Source organism: Patiria miniata, unplaced genomic scaffold, assembly GCF_015706575.1.
Source record: "Patiria miniata isolate m_02_andy unplaced genomic scaffold, ASM1570657v1 HiC_scaffold_8, whole genome shotgun sequence".
NCBI classification, from domain to species: Eukaryota; Metazoa; Echinodermata; class Asteroidea; order Valvatida; family Asterinidae; genus Patiria; species Patiria miniata.
The window spans coordinates 1267154-1294424 of NW_024037075.1; the positions used below are offsets into that span (position 1 = coordinate 1267154).

A 27271-nucleotide genomic window follows, 5' to 3' on the forward strand; every position below is an offset into this window, starting at 1 on the left:
AGTAATCCGTGCAGTTGCTACCATCAAATCGCACGCATCGTTGACATCAATGAATAGAAATTTTTAGCTCCCAACATAAAATTTGCAGCACTGCGGCAAAAAGTAAAAGTGTGAAAATCTCAACATTTTATATGAAGTCAATTCTTATTATTATTCCGGAAAAGAAGCAGATATTAAATTTTTAGAAACCTGGCTTTTCTTCACTGGGGAGGTAACTGCATTTACTTAGAAACGCTCGTCGTACGATGATAAAAATCTGTATCAAAAATTAATGTCCATATTGTATTTAATGCAGTATATGTTTAAAAATTAATTTAGAGAATCACAAGAACAATGATAAAAGGCGTGGTTAAATGACATTTTCGAGCGGGGGGGGGGGGCGGTGTTGCCATTTAATGACAAGTTGACAAGATTTTTTGGAAGTCTAAGAGAAAAAAAACACATTTGAAACGAGAGACAGTTTCGTTTGATTGTGTAACAAAAAAATCAGAAAGAACAATTCTCCGAAAATCCCATTAAGTCAACGATTTTGTGTGTGTTAAGGATACAATATACATATTTTATTTGTTTATTGAAATAAAATGCAATCATCTAGGCCTAATAAACTATGACGAAATGTCCCCCAAAGTACATATTTGTTAAAGAGAGGAACAGCCCGAATCATGGCATTCTTTTTTGTAATAAATTTGTACATTTTTTCCCTGTATTCACTGGGCCCATATGCAATCCTTGAAAATGCACCTACCTTTGTATCACATCTAACCTAATTTTCAATTTTTGTTTTGCAATTTTCAGTGGTATTTTGGTCCCTTTTTGGTTTTTAGTCTAAACGGAAATTGAGCAAAAGTGCGGTGTCATTTCAGGCAGAAACCTCAATGTTACAGCTATTTCAGCACAAAACTTCGCCAGAATTTTGGATATTTTGCTGTCCTAAATTTTCTTTTCTTTGGTGATTCATTGTTGTGTCAGTACATGTATAAGCGAATGAGCAAACTTTTCTCAAAAATGTTTTCAATGAGCACAGTTTGGGGTACACAATTTTAACAGAAAAAAAAAACTAAACTGAACAGTGTCTTCCTGAAAATACATCACAGCAACAGCGCCCTCAGAAGTACACTTTTCGATAAAATTTACCAAAAATGGATGTCAAATAGTTTTCATACATTTAAGAGGAGTAGAATTGCACAAATTATGTTCCTAAGAAAAATTCATTTCATAGACCCTTTAAGTTTATCGCCTTTGTAGTGTGAAAATGGTCTCTATGTTAAAAGGAGGACACATTATTTTTTGTTGTATTGCGCAGTGACAGGTCACGTGTGAGGGTTAGATTCCTTGAGATGAAAGAGACCTAATTTCACAGGAGTCCAAATTTCATAATGACACCGTGCCTATTTAATTTACCTAGTAATTTGATTTACTATCATGGGAGAGAGTTTGACCTCCGCATATTTGCGGCGCATAATGGTTAAGCATACATGAGTGAATAGCTCGAGGCTTCGACTCTAAGTTAATCAAATAATTCAAGTCCATGGATTTTCCCCAAGTGCCTTTGGCCCATGTTCTTTTCTGCAAGTACATGTAACAGTCACAGATTTTCTGCTTCACAGAACAGCCGTCGCATCAAAGTCACACCAAGAAGGACGTGTGATGTGATTATCGGGCTCTCCGTGTGTTAGTGCGGGGGAGAAAGAAAAAAAAATCGATGATGCAGATGCTCACGTTGGCACAGTGTGGAGGTCAAAGAGAAGCGTCAAAGGTTTTTCCATTAGCATCAGTTGGGCCAAGATGGCGGCCATCTTGACGTGGACGTCTTCACTGTTCTCTTGTCTCCGTTTCAATACTGTCTTCGTCTTTCTTTTCTTAGCTCTCTGTAGATCGTCCTTTTCGTCAATTAATAATGAAGCCCCTTCTGATGCGCCCTTGGAACCCGGTTTTCTGTTCTTCAAATTGCTGCAGCAGTATTCCAAAGTCAAAACGCAGTTGATATTGTGTCCTCTGTCTTCGTCTCTGAACTCCGAGGGGGCTGCCTCCCCGGACCGCGTCAAGGGTCCCGTGGCTACCGCAAGCTCCTCGGTTCTGAGCCAGTGCAAGACCGGTAGCACCAGCTTCGACTCGGTGCGCACGGACAGCCTGATCCAGAGGAAAATCAGCGGGGACGTCGCGGCCAAGTGCAAGAAGGGTGGGGAGAATTTGGTGCGGTGCCTGGAAAAGGATGCGTTCATCAACAAGATCCTGGGGAATTTCGTGGAGGGGTTGAGGCCGGGGATCGTCCGGATGTGCTGCCTGCTGAGTGGGTGCGGGTTCGCCGCGGATGGTGCGGGTGCTGGGCCCGGGGAGAAAGGGGAGATTGGGAGCACCAACGCGTGCTTGGGATGTCTGTCATCGGACACGGACAAAGGAGGGTATAGCTCAAAGGTAGGCCTATTTTGATCAGAGTGGTTAGTGTGGTGGTGATGTAGTGATGGTGCATGGAGGTGATGCTTATTCACTCACTCTTCCAATTTGCATTAAGCATCTTTAAAGTTGTGTGTAACTTACAGTTCAGCAATCTACCATGCATAATCCTGTCAAACAAAAACACACACTTACAAAATTGATGCAATGCAAATGATTTATTGGTGCTCAAGACACAATATCATTGTTATCCTTGCTCATATTGCCATCTACATTACTACGGCCATCTCAGCCATCTATGGAGAAGGCCTACATCTTAATGCTGCCCTTTTCCAGGCGCAAACGGCTAATTCATGTACAACAGACCCCTTGCACAGGGCGCCCTCGTCGAGGACAGGACTTTGCTCTTCTGTAATACGCATTAGTATAGCTTGTACTTGTCACTGAATTTAAATACTAAAGCGTGTGCTCAGTTAGGGCGCTCAATGGACGGGGTATCTGCCCGCAGCTCCCACTTTATTCTTTGGTGGGGAGAAGCAAATGGTGATGACTAAGTGTCTTGCCCAAGGACACACGCATCACAACCTCTGCAGACTGGATTCAAGGCCATCGCTTCACAATGATGATGCTGGCGACAATTATGATGATGATGGTATGATGTGAATTTGTAAAACGTGGCCATTTTTTCTCATTTCTTAATTCCCCATTCAGATCACTTCCTCCGCCGACCAAGGGTCTTTCCTCCAGTCGCTGTCCAAGATGTTCTGCACGGACCTGAAATATAACAACATGCCTTGCACGAAACTAAACCTGATTGCCCTCAATCTCATGTCGGGACCGGCTGAACATAAGGTCAATAGCTCAAATTCATAGTAATTATCCTTATTTAATCTGACAGAAATGTATATTGGTCTGGTTTACCTCAGAATTATTCAGGGGCATTCAGTAGGTATATCAGGGTGGATCTCGGCGTTTTAGAGAGATTTTAGCGCCCCCCAAAAAAAAAATCAGTCAAGACAAATAAAACCCCGACATTTTGAATTGCGCTTCATTTCCATATTCCTTATAATTCACACGATCTCAAAGCAATAACCAATGGAACAAAAATCCCAAAAATGTTAGTGTATGTAGGTCTTCGAAATTTGATCAGAAACGAAACCTTGTTTTTTTTTTTTAAACTGGGCCCCTTTCTGGATAACTGACTTCGTTTTAATTTTGACTCTCTAGATCCTAGAAGGATCCGCCGACATTCTCAAACACTGCTACCCGGCGTTTGCTAGTGAAAGCCTGAGGTAAGAGAACAGATATTGAGATCAACATTTTAATTTTTTTCATTTTTAATACACTCTCTACTTCCTGCAAAGTACTTTTTAATGAACGGAAAACCTTTATACTGGAGCCAATCAGGGAACAGAAAACGACGAATACAAAACACAAGGAGAATAGACGGAAGTAATGGATAGTGTATTCGTATAAAAGAGTAATTTATGAAAATAATAAAACAACGAAAACATGTAGAAGGAAGTCCGAATTATGGCGTACAAGGCTGTTAATATTTTTATAGGCTAAGGTATTTTGTTTACAAGTGAAAACACTTCTCAATCTTGAAAACAGGTTCAGCTCCCAACATAAGCCCCCACCCAACATTTATTTCAAAAACAAGAAATAAATCTTGCCCGCATTTTTTTTGTAACGTTTGGCTTCATTTTGTACATTCTTCAGACTATTCCAGATGATCGTGGGCAACCTTAGCGTCAACGACACTTCCAGGATAAAGGCACTGCTGACGTCACCGGGTTCAGAGGTCAAATCATCATCTATCGTTCAGTTCCTCTCAGGAAACAGCGGAGTGACGAAACAGGTTGGTGTTTCTTTATATTTACTTTTCTTTTTTTAATCTACAAGATAGTTCATTTGGATTTTACAAATTTTTTTTTTTAGGGGGAAATTGAAATATGGACCTAAATACATCCATTATTAGGAATTGATCATAAAACTGCAGTTGTGGCGTTTTCATAAAGGTTTTTTTTTCAATTTCTCTGAACCAGCGCACATTCAACGGCTATTACCTGAATAAAGTCAGTCCTCTGCTCGAGGAAGCAGACCTATATACCCGATCAATATTTGCGTCGGCTATTCGTTGCACGTACCCCTCGCCCTCTCCAAGCGTAGGACGCCCCCAACGAGGGCTCAACTCTTTTCACAAAATATATGTAACGCAAGCATCCAAGGAAATCACCGCCATGATAACGACCAAGCATCGTGCGCATGTGCAAATGATCCCTGGTCACCGTCAAACAAAAATCTAACCAATGAGAGCCCAAAGAATTTACACGTCCTGTCACCAGCCCCTAGGATGGGACGGTGGGAACGAGGAAAATTCAAAATGGCGTCGTATCAATATGTCTGTATATCAAGCCTCATTTTAAAATTTGCTCGCCCTGTTACAGAGGATGAGCGACCTGACAGCGAGAGCCAAGACCGGCCTGGTTGTCATGGGGGTCCTAGTGACCATCAGCATCCTGCTGGGAGCGTGGGTCATCTACCAGAGAGCGAGGTTGTACTTCCATCCGAACGAGGCCGTGCGGTACTCGCAGATCAGCATCAATGATATCTACATCGACGATCCCAACCGGGACGAGGATGAGGACGAGGATGATGGCGACCCTGGGGAGGGGGTGCCCACCCCTTATCGTCCTTGATTTTTTTTTTGTAATTTTTATTAATTTATTCTTATTTATATTATTTTTTTTGGGGGGGGGGGCAAACGAAATTCGGAATTGGAATTTGTTAATTCAGGACCAGGCTATTATATTGTTTTGTTTGTATGTTTCAAGGGTTTTTTTGAAAACAAAACCTATTGCCACGATAGAAGTGACTTTGCGACTGGTTTCCGGCCTTTCTGGCTAATAACGTGTGAGGGACGGGAACCAGTCTCTATGGCTTTGTGGTACATTTGGTGTTGGTAAGAAAGTGTTCCTGACACATTTTCAGCAGTTACGGTAAGTGATGAAAAGGAATGTTATCAAGATGCCAATTCCATGAGATTCTAAAATACACATTAAGAAAACAAAGATATTCTTGCCATTATTTTCATCAAGAAAAAAGTGTACAAATTTAGTAGGCCTATGTGCACAACGGCTATACCTAGTTCTACGGCGCTCTAGCTCTACAACCCATCTGCAAATTACTTTGAATTTGGAAGATAAGATTTTTCTCTTTATTTTATGGGACTCATAGGAAGGAGTCACGGCTCGAGATGGTTAATTTGAAAATTGTTGGGTTCTAAATTTGTTTTGTAAATTCATCAAAAATTAGGATTTTTTTTTAACAAAGCGACTTTAAGCTTGCCTTGCACTGTATTGAGCTGCTTAACGTATTAATGTGTATGCTTTATTCACGAATCGGCCATATTAAATTATTGAAAGCGAGGTAAAATCATCGTTTTTGGAACTTGCGAAGAGAAATGAGAGCAATGAAATACAGTTAATTACTAATTAACACCAATCTGCTCTGATGAATAATTAAAACTTTGTGATTAAACAAACCCTACTGTTTTAAGCCACATTTGAAAAAAAAAATTGAAAGTGAGGCTACAATGCATAAATAGTCTGGCACCATGCATCCCATTCAACAGTTCACAATTTATCAAATACGTTCAGGGAACACGACCAAAAATGGCTTCTTCGTGAACAAGGTCCATAGGCCTACATTAGAAACATTCCGCGAACGTAACTTATCGTGTGTGCAAATAACTGATTTTAGTAATATCGATCTATGTACGTTGCGTATAGGCCCAGGGCGCCCTCTATCAATATTGTACTGTTTTGCATTATTTTGTGATTCGTGTAAGGATATAGGGCGACCTCTATTAGAAATGTGTATTGTCCGATTTGTAAATATTGTGCGACATTTAGAAATATCAGTAAAGAGTATTAAACAGATTGGAAACAAGAGGAAATCAGTTACACACGTTTAGCAGACGGTTACTTGCATTTTATAAAGTGTTATTGAATGTACAAATCCAAATTAAAACGTGTATAAGGAACCGTCTGGACAGGACACAAAAGTGAACAACAAACGGTATTCATTATGTGCGACAACTATTATCGTGGTAGGCCTAATAAGCTTTATTTCTCAGTACATATATTTTGAATTCACACATGTATTATATTCACATAATGCAGCAATAATAAGAAGGCGAGCATTTCGAAAAATTATTTTGAAGGTTTATCTGAGTTTTTGATTGCGACAGTTCAGACAGTAACGACAAACTAAAACGACATTGGTCCAGTTGATTTCAGCTAAGAGAGTCAGAGAATGGCTAGCATGCAATGAGCTTTCTGCCGTGATGACCTCTGGTGCGGGGTCAAGTTAATTTGAATATTAGCGCGCGTACGCCACGGTCTTGCGTGTCGCGCGCGCGCTCGTATTGACCAATGAAATCTCTGAGGAGCAGGGGCCGCTTACTCGTCCTGGCATCACGATACCAGAAGGCTCACCTGTACAGTCTGATAAGGCATAAAAAATGTAAGAAACAAAAATTGGGTTTGTGACCACATCATTGGGTTTTATTCAAATTTCGATTCAATTTTGTGCTGATAGTTCGAAGGAATTAATATAGCTTGTCAACTGAAGACACGTACGTACAGACCGTACCGTTAATATTTTGGAACCACGCAAAAGGCCTTAGATGTTGTTAAACACCTCATTAGCAAAGTAACGAGCGAAAATCTACGGTACCTGGCCTATGCATGCCTAGAATAGATTAATGAGGGAAAGGTTTAAAGAACGGCAAAGGTTAATGAAAATAAAAATAGGAAGTTGCAGTTTTTTCCGGTTTAAAAATTGATGACGTTCTTATCGGCCATGGCGGAGGGATATGCAAGTGAGGAACCTTTCATGGCTTTTTAAAAACAACTGTCCAAATAAACAAAACAAAGAAAACCAGCAACGAATGGCGGGCGAGTGAAATGTCTTTCTTTTTGACATTGGCTGACCGAATCAAATGTAATTTTACAAAACACAAACAATTTTTTTTTGTTGATGTCAACTAATGTAACTGATGTAGGCCACTAATTTAAAGGGAATTTTAATTTTTGAATACAAAAGGAAACAAGAAAGAGGCTTCTTTTTAATGTTGTATACAGTTTGCTCTCGTCCTTTCGTTAGCAATGTTTATGTACCTGCATACTGCCAGTGTTTGAAGAAATGTTGAAGGATTTATTGCAATTTCGACTTAAGTGATTATAACTTATAACGTGTGACTACTAGCGGTTCCAGGAGGGGGCTATCTGGGGCAATGCCCTCCTTTCCCCCTAAAAGGTGTTGATTTTTGGTTGATTCTTAAATCAGAGGAGTGACGACGAGGGAGGAGGGAAAGAGCGCCCCCTAACGCCAAATCAGGTCCGTCTTATTTATGAAAACTGAGAAAAAAATGGCTGGCTATGGGATGTATGTTATACAGTTCAAAACCAACCATGGAAATACATTGTACTATAAATTGGTATCTTCAGCAACAGGAAATTGGCGATTCTGGCTCGCACGCGAACAAAAATAACGGCCCCCAAAAAGCACGACAATGTAATTTGATGAGTTATCCGATTTCTAATCATACTTTCACCACTAGATATCATTTTACAAAATTCCAAACAGGCTTGTCCACGAATAAAAAAGTATAACGTCGTCCGGAAAATTAGTTGATGATCTCCTATATCGAGTGTGTTTACAACTTGGATCAAATTTAGATAAAGTAGTGCGTGTAATTATCAGAGGGTGTAGGCGCAATTGCCTAAGCCGCCTCGGTGTGGGGTTTCAGTCAATGACGTTGATTCCGGAATGTAATCTGGTTTCGAGGAAATCTCGTAAAGTCTCTCTAGATTTTGGGTTTCACATCACAAAGAGCTATATCATGCTCTTTTTCTTTACATTCACTTTTTTTCTGATACACTGTTTTTTTCAACATAAACTTTTGTGGAGTTTCTCTTGTTTTGCAACTGTGACAGCGAATACACGCCTTACCAAAGCTTGACAAGACACCATGGCGGTGACGCAGGAAAGGTCCACAGCTGCGTAAGTATACGCATCACGTGATGCTGTGTCTTGACCAATCACCGTGCGACCTCCTGGAGGCAGGTGAAATCTAGTAATGAGCACACGTGCGATATATAAAAGTGGAGTTAATGCGCCGCAACGCATTAAGCAAAAATCAAGTAGTTTCACTCAAGTTGGCTGTATCACGGAGCGTGCAAGCGTGCGATCGCGACTGCATACCGGTCTGCGACGGTTGGCCTGTTCGAGCCGCACTCGCTTCATCGCGCAGAAAGCTCGGAAGATCGCCTCTACATTTTCGTCTGACAAGGGGTGAGTTGAGGGTTTAAGGATCTCATTCAAGCTTTAAATCTATAATATGCACAACCCGAAAGGCAGAAACAAACACGGGCTATAGTCTTGTTTGCGTCAAATCTGTCAAATTTACACAACAAATTGTTTGGTGTCACAATTTAATGTCGGGGTCTGTGCATTATTAAAGATCAACTGATTGACTAAAAGTCTCACAATATTTATAAAAGTCGAAATACTGACTGGTTTAGAAAACCAGGTAGGTATGTTACTCACTTAGGTGTCGTAGTCGTGTACGTGTCCACGAGTATATACGAGTATTGTCAAGAGGACGAGTGCGAGTACAATACAATTCTTTCTCACGAGTACGAGTATGAGTATCAAAAAATGTGCTTGAGTATACGAGTATGAGTACTTTTCACAAGAGGGAGCAAATTTCAACGTGTCACGTGTTTATAAGGGCTTTTGGCGGTAAAACTAGGCATTAAACAAAATACAGAGGGTAAACAGTATACAAACTGGGATTTGTTTCAGTACAAGTTGCTCTTAATTTTTTTTCTAAATTCTTGCGGGAGAGCGTCTGCAAGAGTGCGAGTATACGAGTAAGAGTAGTTTGTCATGAGTACGAGTACAAGTACGGGTAATCGTTTTTATCTTGCGAATATACGAGTACGAGTACATTTTCATGAGTATCAGTACGAGTATACCAAAAAAATTACTCCTGTACGAGTACGAGTATAACAACACTGACTCAATCATCGTAGATTTTTCCATTTAATAATTCTGACAAAACTGTAGTTACGCGGACTGATTTTTCAGTTACACCAATGATCCTAGTGATAAGTCGAACCAGACTATCTTCAACTACAGTATTTTTTTTTTGAGAGGAGTAAAGGGAACGGGTCACGGTTGATCTATACCTCACGTTTCAGTTTTGTTTCACTTCCAGCAATTTAACCCGTGTAATATAATATAGGCCTAAACCCCTACCTGTCAATGTAACGAAAATGTCTGAGTATTATTTCACGAAGCATCAGCGAGATGTTGACTCTATGTGTGAGAGCGAAACACCTTTGCTCTCATAAGTCGACGTAGGCCCCTATGCCCATTTTGTTGGTTGAAATGTTCGTGTGTTTGATGTAGCGGTTTTATTTAGTTATTATTCACAAATACCTGAGACAGTTTACCTATTGCTATTGGTCGACAGCCCGTCGCGTGGGTGGTTTTAAACCGCCGGTGAAACACCGCTGCGTTCTGCGCTACATTCGCGTAGTGCGCGCCGCGCGCGCCAATTTCCATATAAGGAGATTTGTTTAGCACTACGCGCGCGAGGCACATACCATAGACATGGCCAGAGGAATGTTTCACAAAACATAGAGTAAACTAATTACACAAAATCGTTGGATATTTGCGAATTTTTGACTTATTTATGAATGGGAAGAACATCTTTATTCCAATTCATAATATCTTTTCGGTCACAAAGTCAAAACAAGCACATTATTATTCTCATATTTATACGAGTCATTATTATAAAGCTCATAAGTTAAGCGATCATAGTCCGACTACTTCATGTCTTTCTCGAATGGCGCCCCAAAAGACCAAAACCTAGTGAGGTTTTCCAGCATAAAAACAATATTTGTTACCAAATGAATTCACTTGGGTAGGATTCTAAGTAATTGCCAGCGATAAAACAGCAGTTTCGCCTGCAGAGCTCTCAAAAATAAAAAAGGTAACATTAATATACCTAAGGCCGATCGGAATGGACTTAGCAATCACTGTCAACTCTTTGCCAATACGAAAAACCTGATTGTAAGATATGCTTAAGGCGTATGGTATCTACTGAAAAATGTCAAAGTGCTGATGGCTAAGCCAAAAAAAAATGATGAAAAACTAGAGCTCGAGAATTACACTCTTGTGAATAGAAAATGAAATTAGAAAGAACCAAATTTGATTATTTTTGGATTCATGTCACGGCATGTGAGTCAATGCTGGCTTTATTCTATGCCCAGTTGCTGAAAATATACAAAACTTGGGGGAAAAAGGAATGAAGAACGACTTTCAACTTATTAAGCCATAACGGCTTCAGTCGAAAATTGCTTGGCGAAGTCAGCTGGCACAATGCATGTTTTTTTTGTGTTGGTGGGCGAAAGAACGGTTATTTTATTATTATGCCCAACGGCGAAAGGTGTATTACTAAGAAACGAAGGTGTTTTGACATATAAAAGTACACCGTGATATTTCTGTATCGTTGTTGATCCACAAACAACGGAGTTCAATTTCCGCCGGGTTGATGCGGGAAAAATCTTCACACGCAAAAGGAAAGAAAAAACCTGCGGCGGTAAACGCAATTATAAAGCCGATTGCTGCTGCGTTTTCACGTGTTGCTCGTAGGGGTGACTTTACTGGCGAAGCGCGGCCCATCCAATTACGGCTAATATACGGTCGCTTCGGGGCTATCAATCCGTGAAATAATCTCCCCACACAAACAAGCAAAAAAAAAAATATCGCACTGGTAGCGATTAAGTGTATTTGTAAATGAATTATAGGCCTTTTGGCAAAATAAATAAATCATTTAGGCGAAGCGCAGAGCAACTCCTTCGTCATCTGGAAAAGATTTCTTGTGTTTTTTTCTTCACTTAGTAAACACACATTGCACAGAGACATATGCCATTGGCTTGGTGACAAGATGACGTATTTCTAAAATACATAATTATCTTGGCAGTGAAATAGACCTTTCTTTTGTTTGTAAAAAAATTAGCGCCATTTTGTATGGACTGCCACAGGGGCATCAACTTAAGCCGTAGATGGAAACAGATTGTGCCAAAACTGACATATTAACACCCTCATAATTTAAGAAAGAGGCATTTGTATTAAGTTCCTGAGAATGAAACCTTGAAAATGCAAAAATGGAAAAATTCCATCGTACGAAAAAAATCGAACGAACGAACTCAAGAATAGCAACATTGTCCCCTTGAAAGGTTGTGCCGAGTCTGTTTCTGATCAGGTCCAAGGAGCTTCGGGATCCAACGAGCTGACAGCTTGGACATTTGGACACGATGGCGGATTTTTTTCTCATTTTCAAGGTTTAATTCTCAGGAACCGGTGACTGTCAAGGTTTAATTATCTGTAACTAAAAAAGCAAGTAAAGATAATAACTTCAAACTTTCTGTGTAATCCTTCTACAAGTTGAACTGCACACAATATCAGTCAAAACTGTACAGGTCATCGACTTCTACCTTAGGCCACGAAGTGTTGAAGTAGATTTTCAACCTAAACTTTAAGTTCGCTTTATACTTTTAAAAACATATTGACTACGGCACAGGTCTTGTTTAGGAATTATTTCAATCAATCCATTTCCTATTTCAAACTCTAGAACCAAAATAGCAGATGTGCACGTAACAATCGGCCTGTTAACTGAGGTCGTCCCAAGAAAAGTATCCCCCAACCGGCCCTGTTTACAAAACAATAAGTATCGCAAGTCGATTATCCCCGGCGACAGACCACGTCGACTGACCACGTCATCAGCGACGTCATGCCTCTCGATCGCCGCTAGGCAAATGGTAATGCTCAGTCCTAACCTTGTACATTGTAATAACGTCTAAATTATTGAAAACACTCGTATCCTAAGAGATGAACAGTCAAGGGGCCTGCATCACGACAAGCAATTTTGCAAACAAACGTATTTTGCTCTATACAACATTTATTTTCAAGTTTCTATTACTGTACTGGTTTAAGGCAATTGCTCTTGAATTATGGACGATCATTACACTATTGGATATACACCAACTTCCTTCTTAACTTACGTAGAAATAGTTGCCAATCACATTTAATTTTGTCAAGTACAAAAATGACGCTCGTTTTTTCTTTAAAAAAAAACCAGGAGAAGAGTCTATGCGTCTTAAATTGAGATGTAACATCGTTCCAAACCAACTGCCTGCTTATTCTAAAGAATGGTGCGTAGACCTAAAAGTTCAAATGCCCCATGGGAATCTCATTATTATGAGAGTTGCCAGGGGGATTCGCGTTGCAATTTAAAAACTCCGGATTTCCGACACGAATGGCTCCAGCTTCTGATTACTTCAGCGAAGTCTTAATAATAGGACCTCTTTCCAAGGAAACACAAACGGCAATGTTGCGCTGAAGACCTTTCGATCTGTACCGCAAAGCTCAGCATTCAGCGCATGCAGCTGGCCGACTCTTGTATACCGGGAAACGCGCCGCTCGCCCCCGGATCGGGTTACGGGTCTCACACGGCCCACATTATTCGGTTACCTTTCACAACCAGGGTAATTTCCCTCAATTTTGATCTCGTTTTTCCGTTTGAAACAATAACCCGTTGGGCCGGACGCGAGACGATCCAATTCTTTATGAGTTCTGTCCCTGCGGAACGGATCTTATCTGCCATGGCCCATTTAAAGGGTGATGCGTTAACGTCTGCGTGTCATGTAGTTCTGGGAATCAGTGGTAGGGCAAAGCTTACCATAGCGATCGATTTTTTTGAAGATACTTTTTATTTTTCTATAAATCTAACCTAAGCCATGGCGTTGTGATTAATGTCGACACGTCATTTGGTTTGTGCACAACGTCTTGTCGTTTGATTGGTTTCATTAAAAAAAATACGATGAAACTCTTGGTGGCGCTATACATTGCATGCAGTAATGCGCATGCTCAGACTCATATAATGAATGTTTGCTGCCACCATGAGTTTAAAGAACCCTCAAGACTATACAACTGGCAAAAATGATCATACTGTTCAACTCACGACAATGAGTTCAACGAACTCAGTGTGAACATTCCCCGGTAAGTCTGGAAAATTGTGATCTGTACATTTTTATGTTTTGGATATCAGATTAAAGCTGAGAGTTTTTCTTCCCAATACTGAAAAAAATCATGAAAACAGCACACTGGCTTGCTGAGAAAATGCCAACAATGTAACACAACTCTTTTTTTGGTCCATTCCAATGGCATTGTACCTATATTATGCATGATGTATGTAGCGCATTGTGTCCTAATCCTCACGAACAACACGGCACAAAATATGACCAGAGTGCAAATTAATTTGATGGAATTACCATTTATTTTCCACCTGAACACGTATCTCATCCTTTTTAGTCCTATTTTAAACCTTTTCAGCATCATAAATATGTCAAAATATTAAAGAAACTGCACAAAATGAAAGACAATCGCGCAGTGGGCTTACAGTAACATGTTTCACTGTTTGAAGCGCAATTGGAAAGGAAGATAACTCCCAGTTTGTTTGTTTGTTTGGTTGGTTTTTTTTTTTTTTTTTTTTTTTACATAATTGGCATTTTCTCAGCAACCTAATTTGCTGTTTATGATTGTTTCAGTATTTGAAAGAAAAAAAAACTGCCAGCTTTAATCTGATATCCAAAACATAAAAAACCGCAGATCACGTTTTTGAAAAAAGAGAAATGTTTCAGGTTTGCATTTTTGTTGGGGTCACCCCGTAGAGTGTACCGTATATGGAAACAACACTATTAGTGTACATAACAATATAACCGGCCTACGGACATTTATGGCCAATTTTCAACTCCGTGCGCGGAACGCTAGTGGAGAGAAAACATGGTGGGATTATCATACAAGCTAGATAGGTCGCAGGAAGTTACGCCACGACAGTTAGTTGCTGAACGGAAGTCGGCTGCATTAGCAACGCGAGAAAACGATGGTATGGATTCCACACGGTCTAATGCGACAATTCGTTCGTAACTCGAACCCAGAGGGGAAAAAAAGGGGTGAAATTGTACTTTTTTTCAGGATCGGAGGTGAGAGGTCGGAAAAACATATCAGAACGTTCGCGTGATATCGATTGGGTGGGAAGGGGAAATTGCATTAGTTGAAATATTATTTTTTGGGGGTGGGCGCTCCGATCTATTACACTAAATTGGGAAATAGGAAAAACACTATCACATCAGAAACCAGCAAAAAAAAAGAGAAAAAAAAACAAGTAAAGCTAGGAGAGGTTGATGATATTAGTGTACAAGTTACAGAAACGAGATCTTGTGGGAAAATGGTGCTTTCCAAAAATATGGAAGGGTTAAATAATATGATTTGAATATTTCGTTTCCTGGCTATTAAAAACCACGCCTGAGCTGTCACCTTGCAAATTTGAAAAAAAAAGGAGAAGTGTTTTTCTGATCTGACGTCACGAGGAATTGCCTTAGTCTAGTACCCTAGAGACCACATTCATAACCAAAGGTTGGTTCAAGTACAGTGAAGACATCAGACCATTCCGGGCCAAGAATCTAGATTATTCATCCCATCGCTGAGCGAGCTAGAGCAGCTCTTGGTAGTGTACTGCACGAACACTGTGGGGACGAGGGTGCGGTTTTATTCCGGATTAGGTAAAAATAATTATAATAATAATAATATATAACGGTTCTTATATAGCGCATTACACAGTCTGGTTCTCAGATCGGAGTCCTACCTGTTTCCGAAAATGTCCGGAGTTTTCTTTATACAGTGTCGTTGATACTCGGGTATGTTCGCGAAAGCTCGGGTATTTCCGGGAGTAAATCGTTTCATTTTGCAAAAAAAAAGTGTTCGGCATTGCTTCGTAGTATCGTATCCTAGTTTGTAATGAGGCGGTTACCTGTTCCACGATCTATTAACAGATGTCAGGTGATCGTCAGCTGGACAGGGAACCAGACTTAATAATTGCAAGGGACTTGGAAGACGGTTCGTGACTGGACAGAATGAAATATCGCAGATTCGATAGACCAAGCGGCTCACGACCGACTGGGAATTCGGAGTGCAAACATCCAAGACCACGGCAAAATGTCAGCCCATACTAGGCTGACTCAGAGCTAATTAGCAGAAACACGAATTGGTTGCCCGAGATAAGATGCAAATCACAAAATACGCATTGTAAATATCCGCAAGGAGAACCACAAATAGCAAACGGAATTGTATCCAGTAATTAAAGCTGAATCCAGCTCAGGTACTTTCATTCAACATTTTTTTTTTCGGAATCGTATAAATTGTACTCGAAGCACTTTCGCAGCACTTACAGAAAATTGGAGTGGAAGGATATTGGTATACCTTTTGGGAGATGTGACGTGCACATCTCTAGTTTGTGCTGTTATTTTTATTGGGGAAATTCCCAAAGGAAAACATTCAAGGAGAAGTCCGTTCTGGGGCGAATAAACAAGATCTACTTCGTCTGACACTGCAGGTTTTTGACCGCCCAATACCGTTAATCTCGTACGCATCTCTGTGCGATTACATTGCTCTTTATAGTGGCTAGATCAACCAAGACAGTATAATGCGGGGTACGTATTTGCTTGCGTGGGATCGCAAAGCACAATTCACCGCGCACAACTTTCAGATACCGGTTAAGAGTGAAAGAGATGTATTGGGTTACTTCGTTGCGGAATCCTATATTCCTGGGCATTGTAAACCGAACTTCCATCTCGACGATGATTTCCATTGTCGCATAGAATTTGTCACTTCCTAATTTGTGTGTGTTCCTTGAAGTGCAGGTTTTGAAGATGGAAAAAAAAGATTCTTAAAATGAAATTGGTCAATCACTAGAGGGGATGTTATTGGTATTTATATAAAGCCTAATGGAGTAATATGATCTTTTGGGAAATAATCAAAATGTCTTCGTTGAAGGTCAACCTGACTGCACAAAAAGGAATGGCCCTCTTGAATTTCTTGGGTCTTCAGAGAAATATTAGCCACATCGGCCTTTAAAAGGTGCGCGCGTGCATGTTTACAGCAAATCAAATCCTCGTGGAATTTCGACGAAGAATAATTGTCTGAAAAGGTCTCCAAGTTCTCTTCTTTCATCACTTCCAGCAATATCCTTCCAATCTAGAAAATGGACATCAGGCAGTGCAAACTCTAACATTGTTAATAAATGATTAGAAACATATAAAGCAAGATTTATATTCCACCCACGATAAAAAAAGTACTCAAGTTAATGTTGAATGTTAAACTTTTACCACCTTACGGGAATTATTTGCCTTAGGCAGTTGATGTTGTGACCAAAGTTAGCAAAGAGGATGAGCAAAAATTGTTCCTCTTGAGATTATGATGGACACAAAGGAGGGCGCTATTTAAGGTACTTGGGTAAACCTTGGTTTCTGCCATATCTCAAAAACGCTAATTATAGTGGTTTTTTTTTCTCCTTAGGGTGATTTTAACACAAGACGACCTTTAAAACACGCGTGCTAACATTTACATCTTCTGTTGTAACACGTCATCAATTACACGCTCCAAATTAAAGCAACGCACTCATCAAGTAGTATCCGAAATCAAATGGCGGTTTACGTTCACTTTGAACACTGCCAGTACATGCTCGTAAAACAAACAAAGCGATACCACGACGATAGCGAATCAGTTTCTTGAAGGCTGTTTCGGGAGATTATCTAGCACGATCGGTCTTGAGACGTATCCTCAGGGAATGACGTAAAACGCCGCCAAAAGTCCATTATTTTTGATATCCTGTTCGCACGACGTTGGTGATAATAATTGCACACAACTGACAACGTTATTTGTATCACTAGTCTTGATCAACATACATACGCGACTTCAAAATTGCGTCACGACATCAGATTTTACCGGATAAAATAAAGGCGTGAAACATTGCACCGCCTTCCCCCTCAATAAAGCAAAACCATTCCTTATCATGTTTGACATCCTGGCTCGTGCTGGACGTGCCAAAACACCGGCGGTCAATTACCTGAGGATTTCAGCGCGATTTGAGCGGGGGATCACGCCGTGATGTCAGCTAAAGTCTCCCGTCTTGGTATCTATCAAAATATCGGTGGGATATGATTGCAGAACACCGTGTTTAATGCTTTACCTGCGGCGGGGATAAAAACTGCGGTATTGGCCTTATCTTTTGCCCGGTTCAATAAACTCTGTGTCCCTATCGAAATTGATGTTCATTTTGCTCTTCGTCCGTCGTTTGAATTTGAAGTAATAGAATCCACTTAGGCCTACGAGATACAACAGTGTACAGATACGTTTTCCTTGTGTTCGCAAGATGTGTTGTGTTCATTGATCTTAAACGGCAAATGCAATGCAATTTTGTTTTTAATGCAATCCTTGAAAATGCACCTCTGTGTCTCGTCCAACCTTATTTTCAATTTTCGTTTTTCCGTTTTCAAGGGTATTTTGGTGCCTTTTTTTTGGTTTTATGCTAATACAAACTTACATATTCATGAGCAAAAGTGTGATGTCAATAATTCCGGCTGAAACATCAATGCTACAGCTATTTCAGCACCAAAAGTTGCCAGAAGTTGGCTATTTTGCTGTCATATATTTTCTTTTCTTAGGTGATTCGTTGTTGTGTCAGTACATGGCAGTAAAAGCCAATGGGTAAACTTTTCTCACAAATGAATGTTTCCAATCTGGAGATTTTGGGGTTCACAATTTGAACACATAACCCCTAAACTGAACAGTGCCTTTCCGAAATGACATCACAGAGACAGCGCCCTCTATTGTCCGCAAAAGCATGGAATTAAAAAAAATAATGTTTAAAGAGGCGCACTTTTGAATAAAATTTACCAAAAAGGGATGCCAAATATAGTTTTCATACATTTAAGAGGAGTAGAAAGATGCACAAAACATGTTCCTAAAAAGAAATTCATGTCGTGGCCCCTTTAAACTTCAATAGGTTAGTTGTTATGCAACTTACTTAAGACCTTGAGCAATATTGTTGACCCAAACGAAATAAAAATGCACAAAGAACTAAATGATTTGATTTTACTATTTAAGCACACCACATCTCCAAATTATAAAAAAAAGGAATTTATGCCGAAGTATAGGTATAGGCGGAGGCGCTTTTTAAAAACAAACTTGCAACCTGTCGGTGGGCGGGATACCGTATCTAGTGTTTATGGAAAACAAAATTTAGTTTACAGATTTCTGTTTTATGAACAATTGTCAGATAAAAAAAAGCGGCGCGGCGTTTGCACTTGATGCAGAATGCGCGACTTTCGTTTCAGCCTCATGAATTTCTGAGAGCCGTACGACCATACGGCATCGAATTTCTCGAAAAATAACGGAGCGTCAAGTATTTCTTCAAGAAACCGTGTTTTAAGAATACTCTCAAAAGTCAAGTGTCACAACGGCTACATTTCGAGTGTCGAGGTTTCGAGTTGGTGTACTTGAAAATGCAACACGCGGTGTACAGCAAAATCTGGTTACTGGATATTCTAACACGTACCTGTAGCGTCAGGAAACTTTATTCCAGAAAGGTAGCAGATTTTCCTTGGAAATTTGATACCGTTCGTTCCCCCCTACCCCGAGATACTTGTAGTAAAACAGCATATAGTTGATACTGACATTGTTAAAACAACAAACTATATGCAAACGATATTGTGGAACGGGGTGAATAATGTTGACCCAAATGCGAATCAGGCAAACACGGTTCTTTGACAATTTGTGTTTCTTCTTAGGAAAACAAATTGGAGAACTTGAGAGTCCTGTTCAAATAAATGAGGGTTTGGATACAAAACACAATTTACTAGCAACGTATTTTCATGACGCCTAAGGCCTGCACTACAAACAAAATTCCCGTGGCACGTCAACAGAATTTCGGGAATTTTATTTTGATATTATTTGTTTTTGTTATGGGTGCGCCTTCGTAGCCACACGGAAAATAAGCAACTCCGACATCTTTGATACAACAGAAAACCTCTCGTGAGGGTAAGATGATCCATAAAGTGTGCATCATAAATCAACCAAGTGCGTGTACTTAATCCCCACGTTGATTTGTACCACAATGACTCCCCCGTTCTTGATACACTCAAATCACAAAATTAATTCCGCATTTTAATTTGTTCATGGATGTCCATCTTTACCCTGGGGACGAGGTATCTGTGTAATCTATCAAAAACAGATATTTTTATCTTGCCAGAGCTCTCGTCGGTAGATCCCTGGTGTTTAATTTCATTTTCTTTTTTAATCTCTATTGGTCCGCCACACGATATACAAACGGATGCAGCAGGATTGTTTTAATTCGCAAGGGCGGCTGAGCCGAACTTTGCGCGTACACACGCCCTCGGGCCAGAATCCAACATGGCGTCCCCCGGGCACTTTTGGTGGCACGACTCTTGTATCACGGTTTGCGGTATTTGCCAGCCAAACAACGCTGACCAATTTCAATCGTTGCTGATGGTGTTTTTCTTTGTTGAACCAAATCAAGTATAAGTAAACATATTTGTTGATTATTAGCCAGGGCTGACAAAAATAGATTACTATTCTGGTTAGCTAGTTTTTCGATCCATTTATTAACAAAAAGTTGATGACACTCCGATCGTCCACTATACTTTTGTTTATTATTTAATTTTTTAAAATAGTAAAGTGGGATTTGGTTGATTTTGACTCATCGATTAACTTTACTGATAGATTAATAATTAGCTATAATAATTGATTGTCTAGTTATTGATTTTGAGTCGTTGACTGACTGGTTGATTGATTGACTAATCCATCGATGATCGATCGTCTAACTGATTGGTAATTGAGTCATCGATGGATTGGTTGATTGATTGACTAATCCATCGATGATCGATCGATTAACTGACTGACTATGTCATTGATTGTCTAACTGATTGAGTCATCGACGGATTGGTTGATTGATCGATTGATTGATTGATTGATTGTCTGGCTGAGCTAAGGATTATTGATTGCTGTATTGTTCGATTGATCTATAGCTCAATCGATTAACTGGATACTGATCGATTGATGGATTGATTGCCAGACGTACTGATTGATACATCTGAGAATGATTGATTTATCAATGAAGGTCAAGGATATACCGCTTCGGCGACTGGAACAACAACAGTGATTATTGTTCATTGACAAAATATTGATTTACAAACGCTAAGTCGACAAATTTATCTGAAGTCCTGCGATTTGCAGACGATCATCGACGCAATCGCTGATTGGCTGTTTGCCTTTTGGCAAAAAAAATAAATCTGTAAATGAACAAAAACGGTTTACGAGAAGGCCGAAGTCCTGTTATTTGTGATGACAATTCTTTGGCCAGTCATTTTGGAACACAAGCAAAATTGCTAATTTCGGTTTTGGAACAACCGAGCCAGATAAGAATCCACCCATAGGGATTTACCTTCAAAAGGCACTCGACAATGACTCAGATCACAAGATTTCCTCAGAGCAAAGTCAACCAAAAAATTGCTTTTACCCAAAGAGGTTGATATAAAACCGTTTTTTAATTAGCAAATTTAGGCCGAGTAAGCCTAAATCTGCCAGGATCGAAACGCACCTGCCAAATTCTCGGTGGAATATTTTTGTTTTCAATTAAATTAAACAAAAATATGCGTGGGTGTGTACGTATGGATGTGCAGCGGCAGAATTACGATGGGAATTTAAACAATAAATCGCTGTATTGGTAATTTTCTTCATCGAAAACAAGAAAACGTGGTGAGGTTTTTTTTTGGTGTGATAGAAAATGTCAACGACGGTGAATTTCGCGGAGACCGGACACGGGGAATCGCGATGAAAAGGTCGGCCGCCTGGGATTGAGATTTTCCCGCCGAGACCTTTGGTCTTGCAAATATCAAGTAGACCTCTACGAGACAAGAGGTTTTATCCATGAAAACATTTTTATTGAGATTTTTTTTCTGAACTGTTTGTTGGCAAAGTATTTTTTTTTGCAGGTACGTGTTCATTTCTGAAAATGTCAAGCTGACCACGGACCTTTTTTGTGGGGGGGGGGGCATTTCTCACTAAACTAATGAAAAGGAAGGATGTGGTCGATTTTAAGAATCGTCAGAATCCTTTATTTCTACCTTTTCAATAATTGTGTATGGTTATTTATATCTATATATCAGAAGCGGGAAGTGTGTTTTTTTTCTGAGAAAAGCGTGAACATAAGTTATTTCAAAGGTTACACATTTTGTTCAATTTTTAACTTTCAACCGAAAAGTACATCTCGGCGCAGGATGGATTCTTTCTGAGAAAAAAAAAATCTAGTTGTTTTATCTTTATTTTTTTCGTGCATGCGGCCTATGAAAACTTCCCCAAAACGGAAACAAGTTGATGTACAGTGAGCCTACATATATCTAAAAGGGGGACACTGTTTTCCATAGCTGACGAAATAGTATAACTATTAACTATTAGACCCATATCTTCTATACTGTTGGTTAATTTGAGTAACATTATGCCAACTTTGTGAAAGAGTTAATGTAATGTGACCAGCTGGTCCGACGTCGTCCATTCGACTAGGTTCAACCAGCTAACCAGCGTTCAATCAGAGTTGATCGAATTACTGATCGCATTTGCTCATGGTTAACTGGCGTGGCAAGTTAACCACAAGTCAAGTCGGATACTCTAAAAATAGCGGGTATATTTTATGCACGATTCGGTGTCCGGGTCATATTGGACAATTTCACGGTCAGGATAACACTTTTCCGGGTAAAAAAAGGTGAATTCTCTCGATCTGTTTCCGGATCATTTTGTTTAAACTTGCAAAAGTGTCATGTTGACCCAGATAGGTGTAATTTCGACTCTGAAAATTATCAGGTCGAATATGGCCAACCTCGAAGGGCTAGTCCCGAACGGCAGACTACAGGTAGACCAAACACAGGTATGGTCGACTATTATGACTGTAGCGTGCGCGTGGGTTGGAAGTTTGAACTATATAGTCAACTATACTTCTCACTCGAACTTGTTCTATGATAAAAGGACATGTTTAATTATTTATTTATTTATTTATTTATTACATTTCTTTACCCAGGGTGTACCCAAACAGTTTAAAACTGGTTTCCATTGGGGCCCTGCATACACTACTAATGATTACTCACATGTACAAATACAATGCATTACAAATACAATACACACAATGAAGTAAAATAAAAGCATACGAGATTACTGCATAATCGTAAAGCAACTATTATAAATATTGTACAACATTACCAAGAAACATATACAGTTTGAAACGATATTCCTAACGTGATTGTTTCGAATTGTTTCGATTCATCGGTTATAACGCTGATTTGATATTGATTACTGAACACATCGATATTGGTGATTGATTACAGAGGAATCGTCCCAGTTACCAAGGTAGTGACAATGCGGCCTCACGTGCTGTTATTCACGTGTCTTGCCGTGCCGTGCCTTCTACTCGCTCAGATGGTCAGCTCGGTCCCCATTTTTGACGGCGACAACCAACTTCGGGTAAGCACAATTTTTCTTTTCTAAATAAATTCTGCTGCCAATATTTCCTTCTGCTATAGACCAATGCGAGCACGCCATCAGTGTACGCGCACGGAGCCCCTTCAATGGAGAAAACATTGTACCAGCTATTGTTCAGATAATTCGTCGGGGCCGCCTCCGTTAGCGTGTGCGGAATGGTCCATAGTGTGCCCAAGAAATAACCACGGAAAACTGCGAAATATTCGGCAACTTTTTAAAGGCTGCGCAATAAGCCATTTGCGAGTGACCTATACCCTTTGGGATTTGAAATTTGAAGAAAAAAAAACATCTGGTACACTGACTTGCTCAGAATGGTTGGCACATTTTATCTTTGAATTCTCCAGACCAAAGACACTGTTGTTAATCACATGATTCGGGGCAAGCTCTTGCATAGTTACGTAAGAGACGCTCAGCACCAATACATTGTTCACAATGGGTGGGAATGGCACAAAGACACACCATGCTGGAGCTGGGGGTTGCTAGCATCAGGCTTGCCCCTTATCACGTGATATAGTAACAGTCTCTTTGGTCGGGAGAATGCAAAGTTAAAACGTGCAAAGCATTGGATTAAGTCAGCATTTCCAGATTTTATTCAAATTGAACTCGCAAATGGCTTATAGACCTTTCTGCGCTTGGTTGGCAAACTGCATTTTTGCCAACCACGGCCTGCAAAAGTATGGAAGGTGCAACACTGCAAAAATGAAGAAGAGTTATTACAGATCACCAAAATATTATTTGATACTTGAAAATACAACATTTCAACAAAGCAACAAAATAATTCCTATATATGCCTTTTTACTATGTATGGATGGCGTTATGAGGACTTTTTTGGAAAAATATGTTGCCAACCACGGCTTCAATTTATGCGCTTACGGCAGCCCATACAAAATGGCGCCAATGTTTACAAACAAAAGAAAAGCCTATTCTTCGGTGATTGCGTCGTTTCAAATACTCCCCATTAAAATTACAGGTCATGTGTGAGGGTCAGAGTCCACATAAGGTACAAGACACTTTGGGTGCATTCGAGCGTGTTACTATACTCTTGATACCCACGGGTGCAGGAAAATGTTGCGTGCGCATTACTCCCCGGCGCTCGAGTACACTCTCGGTCTGAGCGGGAGTACACTCTCGCCTACCCGGACCCGCGGGTCGTACTCCTGCCGTTCGTGTGCTCAAGAGTATACTCGTGTTAGCACGGGTAACACGCTCGAACGCACCCCAGATGTCATGGGAGTCCACATTTCATATGACACCCGTACATTCACGATTCCAGTGATGATGTAAGCTTCGGTTCAAGGCATGCTTGCCTCGTCTGATATCCGTGACCATTTACCACAGATGGTTTCGGGAAGGGCTTGTTTTCCTGACGTATGTATGTGACCTCTCGATTCATTGTTCCAATAAAAGTATAAACAAAATTCTCATTAAAACTGACCCCAATTAAACTACATGAAGTGAATCGGATATACTACTGAGTAGTTTCCCGAAAAAAATTAAGTCACATGATGTCAAGTCATTATTGTCAAGACATTTTACTTGCACACACACCCACGCACCCACACACAAATTGCCGGTTTTCTGTTAAAGGTGGGCGCGTACATCCAAGATTTTTTTTGTCCATTGGCTTATCTAGCTCCCAGACCTATGTTCTTGAAACTCAATGGTTCTTGAGTCTGGAGTGCTGAATGGTAATACATATTAAGCAACCGATGAAAACTGACGTCCTATACAACCAAAACGTGCATCAATTTGTCTACAAGTACAGTGGAGATGGTTGGTACGCTTACGTTCACAATGCCCGTTTTTTTGGTTTAATAAAGTGAACTCCTTTTTTTCATTATATAAGAGTTTTTTAGCCAACACATGGAATATTCCACAATAATCTGCCTGTGATTAGTGGCAGAATATAATTGGATCATTTTTTTTAATTATAGGATCAGGAGCGTCTTCTCCTAATCCAAACAGTGTACATGTGCATGTACTTCTATGGTTCACGATGCGCTGGGTGTTTTTTTTTCATGTTGCGCTGACGAACGTCTATACTAACCACGCCCCTTATTTGCATAAAACTTTTTCTCCCCGCCCAGGCACTGGACATAGGAGACTGGCCAGTTGATGCTTATGGTGACACGCAATATTTGCACGGCGCCGAGAAGAGGGTCAGACCCAGAGGAGGGGAGTACTGCGTGGACTGGATTCACAACACCTGGAGACGGTGCAAGGTAACTGAATATTCATAAAGTAGTTGATGTCGTCATGAATAATGCACAACGGTATTTGCATATTATAAACAATTTATTACGAAGCGATTAGGGGTTATGTTTTCCCGTTTACCACTTTAACTTCCAAGGTAACTGAATATTCATAAAGTAGTTGATGTCCCATGAATAATGCATAACGGTATTTGCATAATATAAACAATTTATTACGAAGCGATTAGGGCTTATGTTTTCCCGTTTACCACTATATCTTGCAAGTCTAAAATTGTGAGGCTTATTTACTCATAAGTGATGACTATTTGATAGAGTAATTTGCATAAATCTGAATAATTTGCAGAATTGTACAATACAATTTCACGATACCAATGACATGTTTCACTTAATTTCAGGGCAGGAAAGGCTAAGGAAGACCGGCTAGATGATTATAAGACGGGTAAGGACAAAATATCTTAAAGCAATTTAAAAATGAAGATAATTTAAATGTAGGCCGGTTTATTGTTGCCTTGTACATTTTTGGGGAGGGGCAAAACACGAGAAGACATTTGAATGGCTGCTTCGCTCATTTCCCCCTGCCTGTCAATCAAACAGTGTGCACTGACCAATAAGACGTGTTTTTGTCAGGTGACCACGGGGCGTCAAGCTCCGCCCCAAGCACTGTGAGCGATGTATAAAAATCAAAAGAGGGCGGGACTTACGTCCAAATCCTAGATCACGGTACGCTAAAAATATACCAAACTTAAATTACCTTGGTAAGCTAACTTATTAAATTTAGATATACTTTCTTTTATTTTCTTGTTCTGTAGATTTCATCGACAATTTTGAGGCCTTGCGATAGTCATCATACCAACAGCTCGTCATGGAAAATGTTTCGATTGTGATATTTAATAACTCGTTCTTTTAAATTTGTTGGGGGAAATATATTTTTTGTTTTGGTTGTTTATTCTTCGTCCGGATCAAATATTACCTAAACCAGATCTTGAAACATGATTTCCGAAATGGAAAGTAACAATGAACTGCTCAGCTGGTATACGTGACATTTCGGTTCCTGAATTTTGATTGAAAAAAAAAAACAACAACAACAGACCAGTCGTTCTTCAAAATGTTAAGGTCAACGATGCTAAAGCTAAATAGGTCATCGAAGGCGAGTATTGTTTTGGTACATGCCTGTCACGACATAACACTACTAACGGCAGCTGAATATACACAGAAAAACAGGAAACCGGTAGATTTGCCTGATTTACCGTCCATTCATCTAATTCCCCTTTTTGCGTAACAAAAACAAAATGCGCCTTCTGCTTCCACAAGCGGAGGTGTGACCACGGCTTGCCAGCTGCAAAACAGTTGGAATCGAAGACTTTCCCCGTGTTTTTTTTTTTTTGATTTGGAGTATTTTATGTGATATTTAAAAACATTTTGAATCCAAGACTTTTTCCGGTTGTTTTTGTTTGATTTTGAGTGTTTTATGTAACAGTTAAAGGGAAGGTAGTGTTAACGAATTTAAGGCAGGCATTTGATGTCATTATCAAAAAAATTTAATACACAGAATACACAACATGGTTTAAAGAATTGTTTGAAAGGGTTAATTTTTGGGGGGAATTTAAGCATTTTTCCCTCTCAATTTTGTGTCTTGCGGGATGACCCGTGTCGGCCGTAAAAACAAGGCGCCTAGAAATGGCGCAAATTTGTCCTAGGATTATGTTTATTTAATAGAGCTTGTGTGATCAGTTTTTTTGATTGGAAAATTATCTTTCTAATTCTGTTAATGGTTGGGATTTTCTTTTGAGGGGAGGGGATTGCATTGAAGCTGGAAATTGGCGGTTAAGGGATGTTGCCTTGGGGTAACGTTTTATTTGTTTTGCCGGTTGGATCATTATTAAACTTGCATTTGAACTGTATAAACCATTTGTTCCTAAATGTCAATTATTACTGTTGGTAAACGACTTTTGTTTGGTATTGCTGGATAAAACACACCTCCCTCAAAGAAAAAAAATAAAGAAATGGAAAACAGAAAGATATTAAATTTTAAAAAAAGCAGTGAAGAAAAAGGACAGACGGTTTAATTATTTATGTACACATTTTATTTTCGAGAAAAGCTTTACGCATTAGAAAATTTGCAACAAAAAGCAAAC

The 27271-nt window shown here is 39.8% G+C and overlaps 2 protein-coding genes across 2 annotated transcripts; both read left to right on the top strand.

Moving 5' to 3' along the window:
- The first annotated feature begins 1659 nt into the window (after positions 1 to 1659).
- LOC119719376 lies at positions 1660 to 6358 on the top strand. Its single transcript, XM_038188804.1, has 5 exons — positions 1660 to 2415; positions 3106 to 3246; positions 3622 to 3686; positions 4117 to 4255; positions 4845 to 6358. Exons 1-5 carry the CDS (start codon positions 1786 to 1788, stop codon positions 5094 to 5096), a joined length of 1227 nt encoding a protein of 408 aa, XP_038044732.1. The 5' UTR covers positions 1660 to 1785; the 3' UTR covers positions 5097 to 6358.
- Positions 6359 to 8541: 2183 nt separating this feature from the next.
- LOC119719841 lies at positions 8542 to 27037 on the top strand. The gene is made up of 5 exons (XM_038189337.1): positions 8542 to 8757; positions 22770 to 22905; positions 25011 to 25145; positions 25532 to 25575; positions 25946 to 27037. Exons 1-4 carry the CDS (start codon positions 8543 to 8545, stop codon positions 25544 to 25546), a joined length of 501 nt encoding a protein of 166 aa, XP_038045265.1. The 5' UTR covers position 8542; the 3' UTR covers positions 25547 to 25575; positions 25946 to 27037.
- Positions 27038 to 27271: the final 234 nt, after the last annotated feature.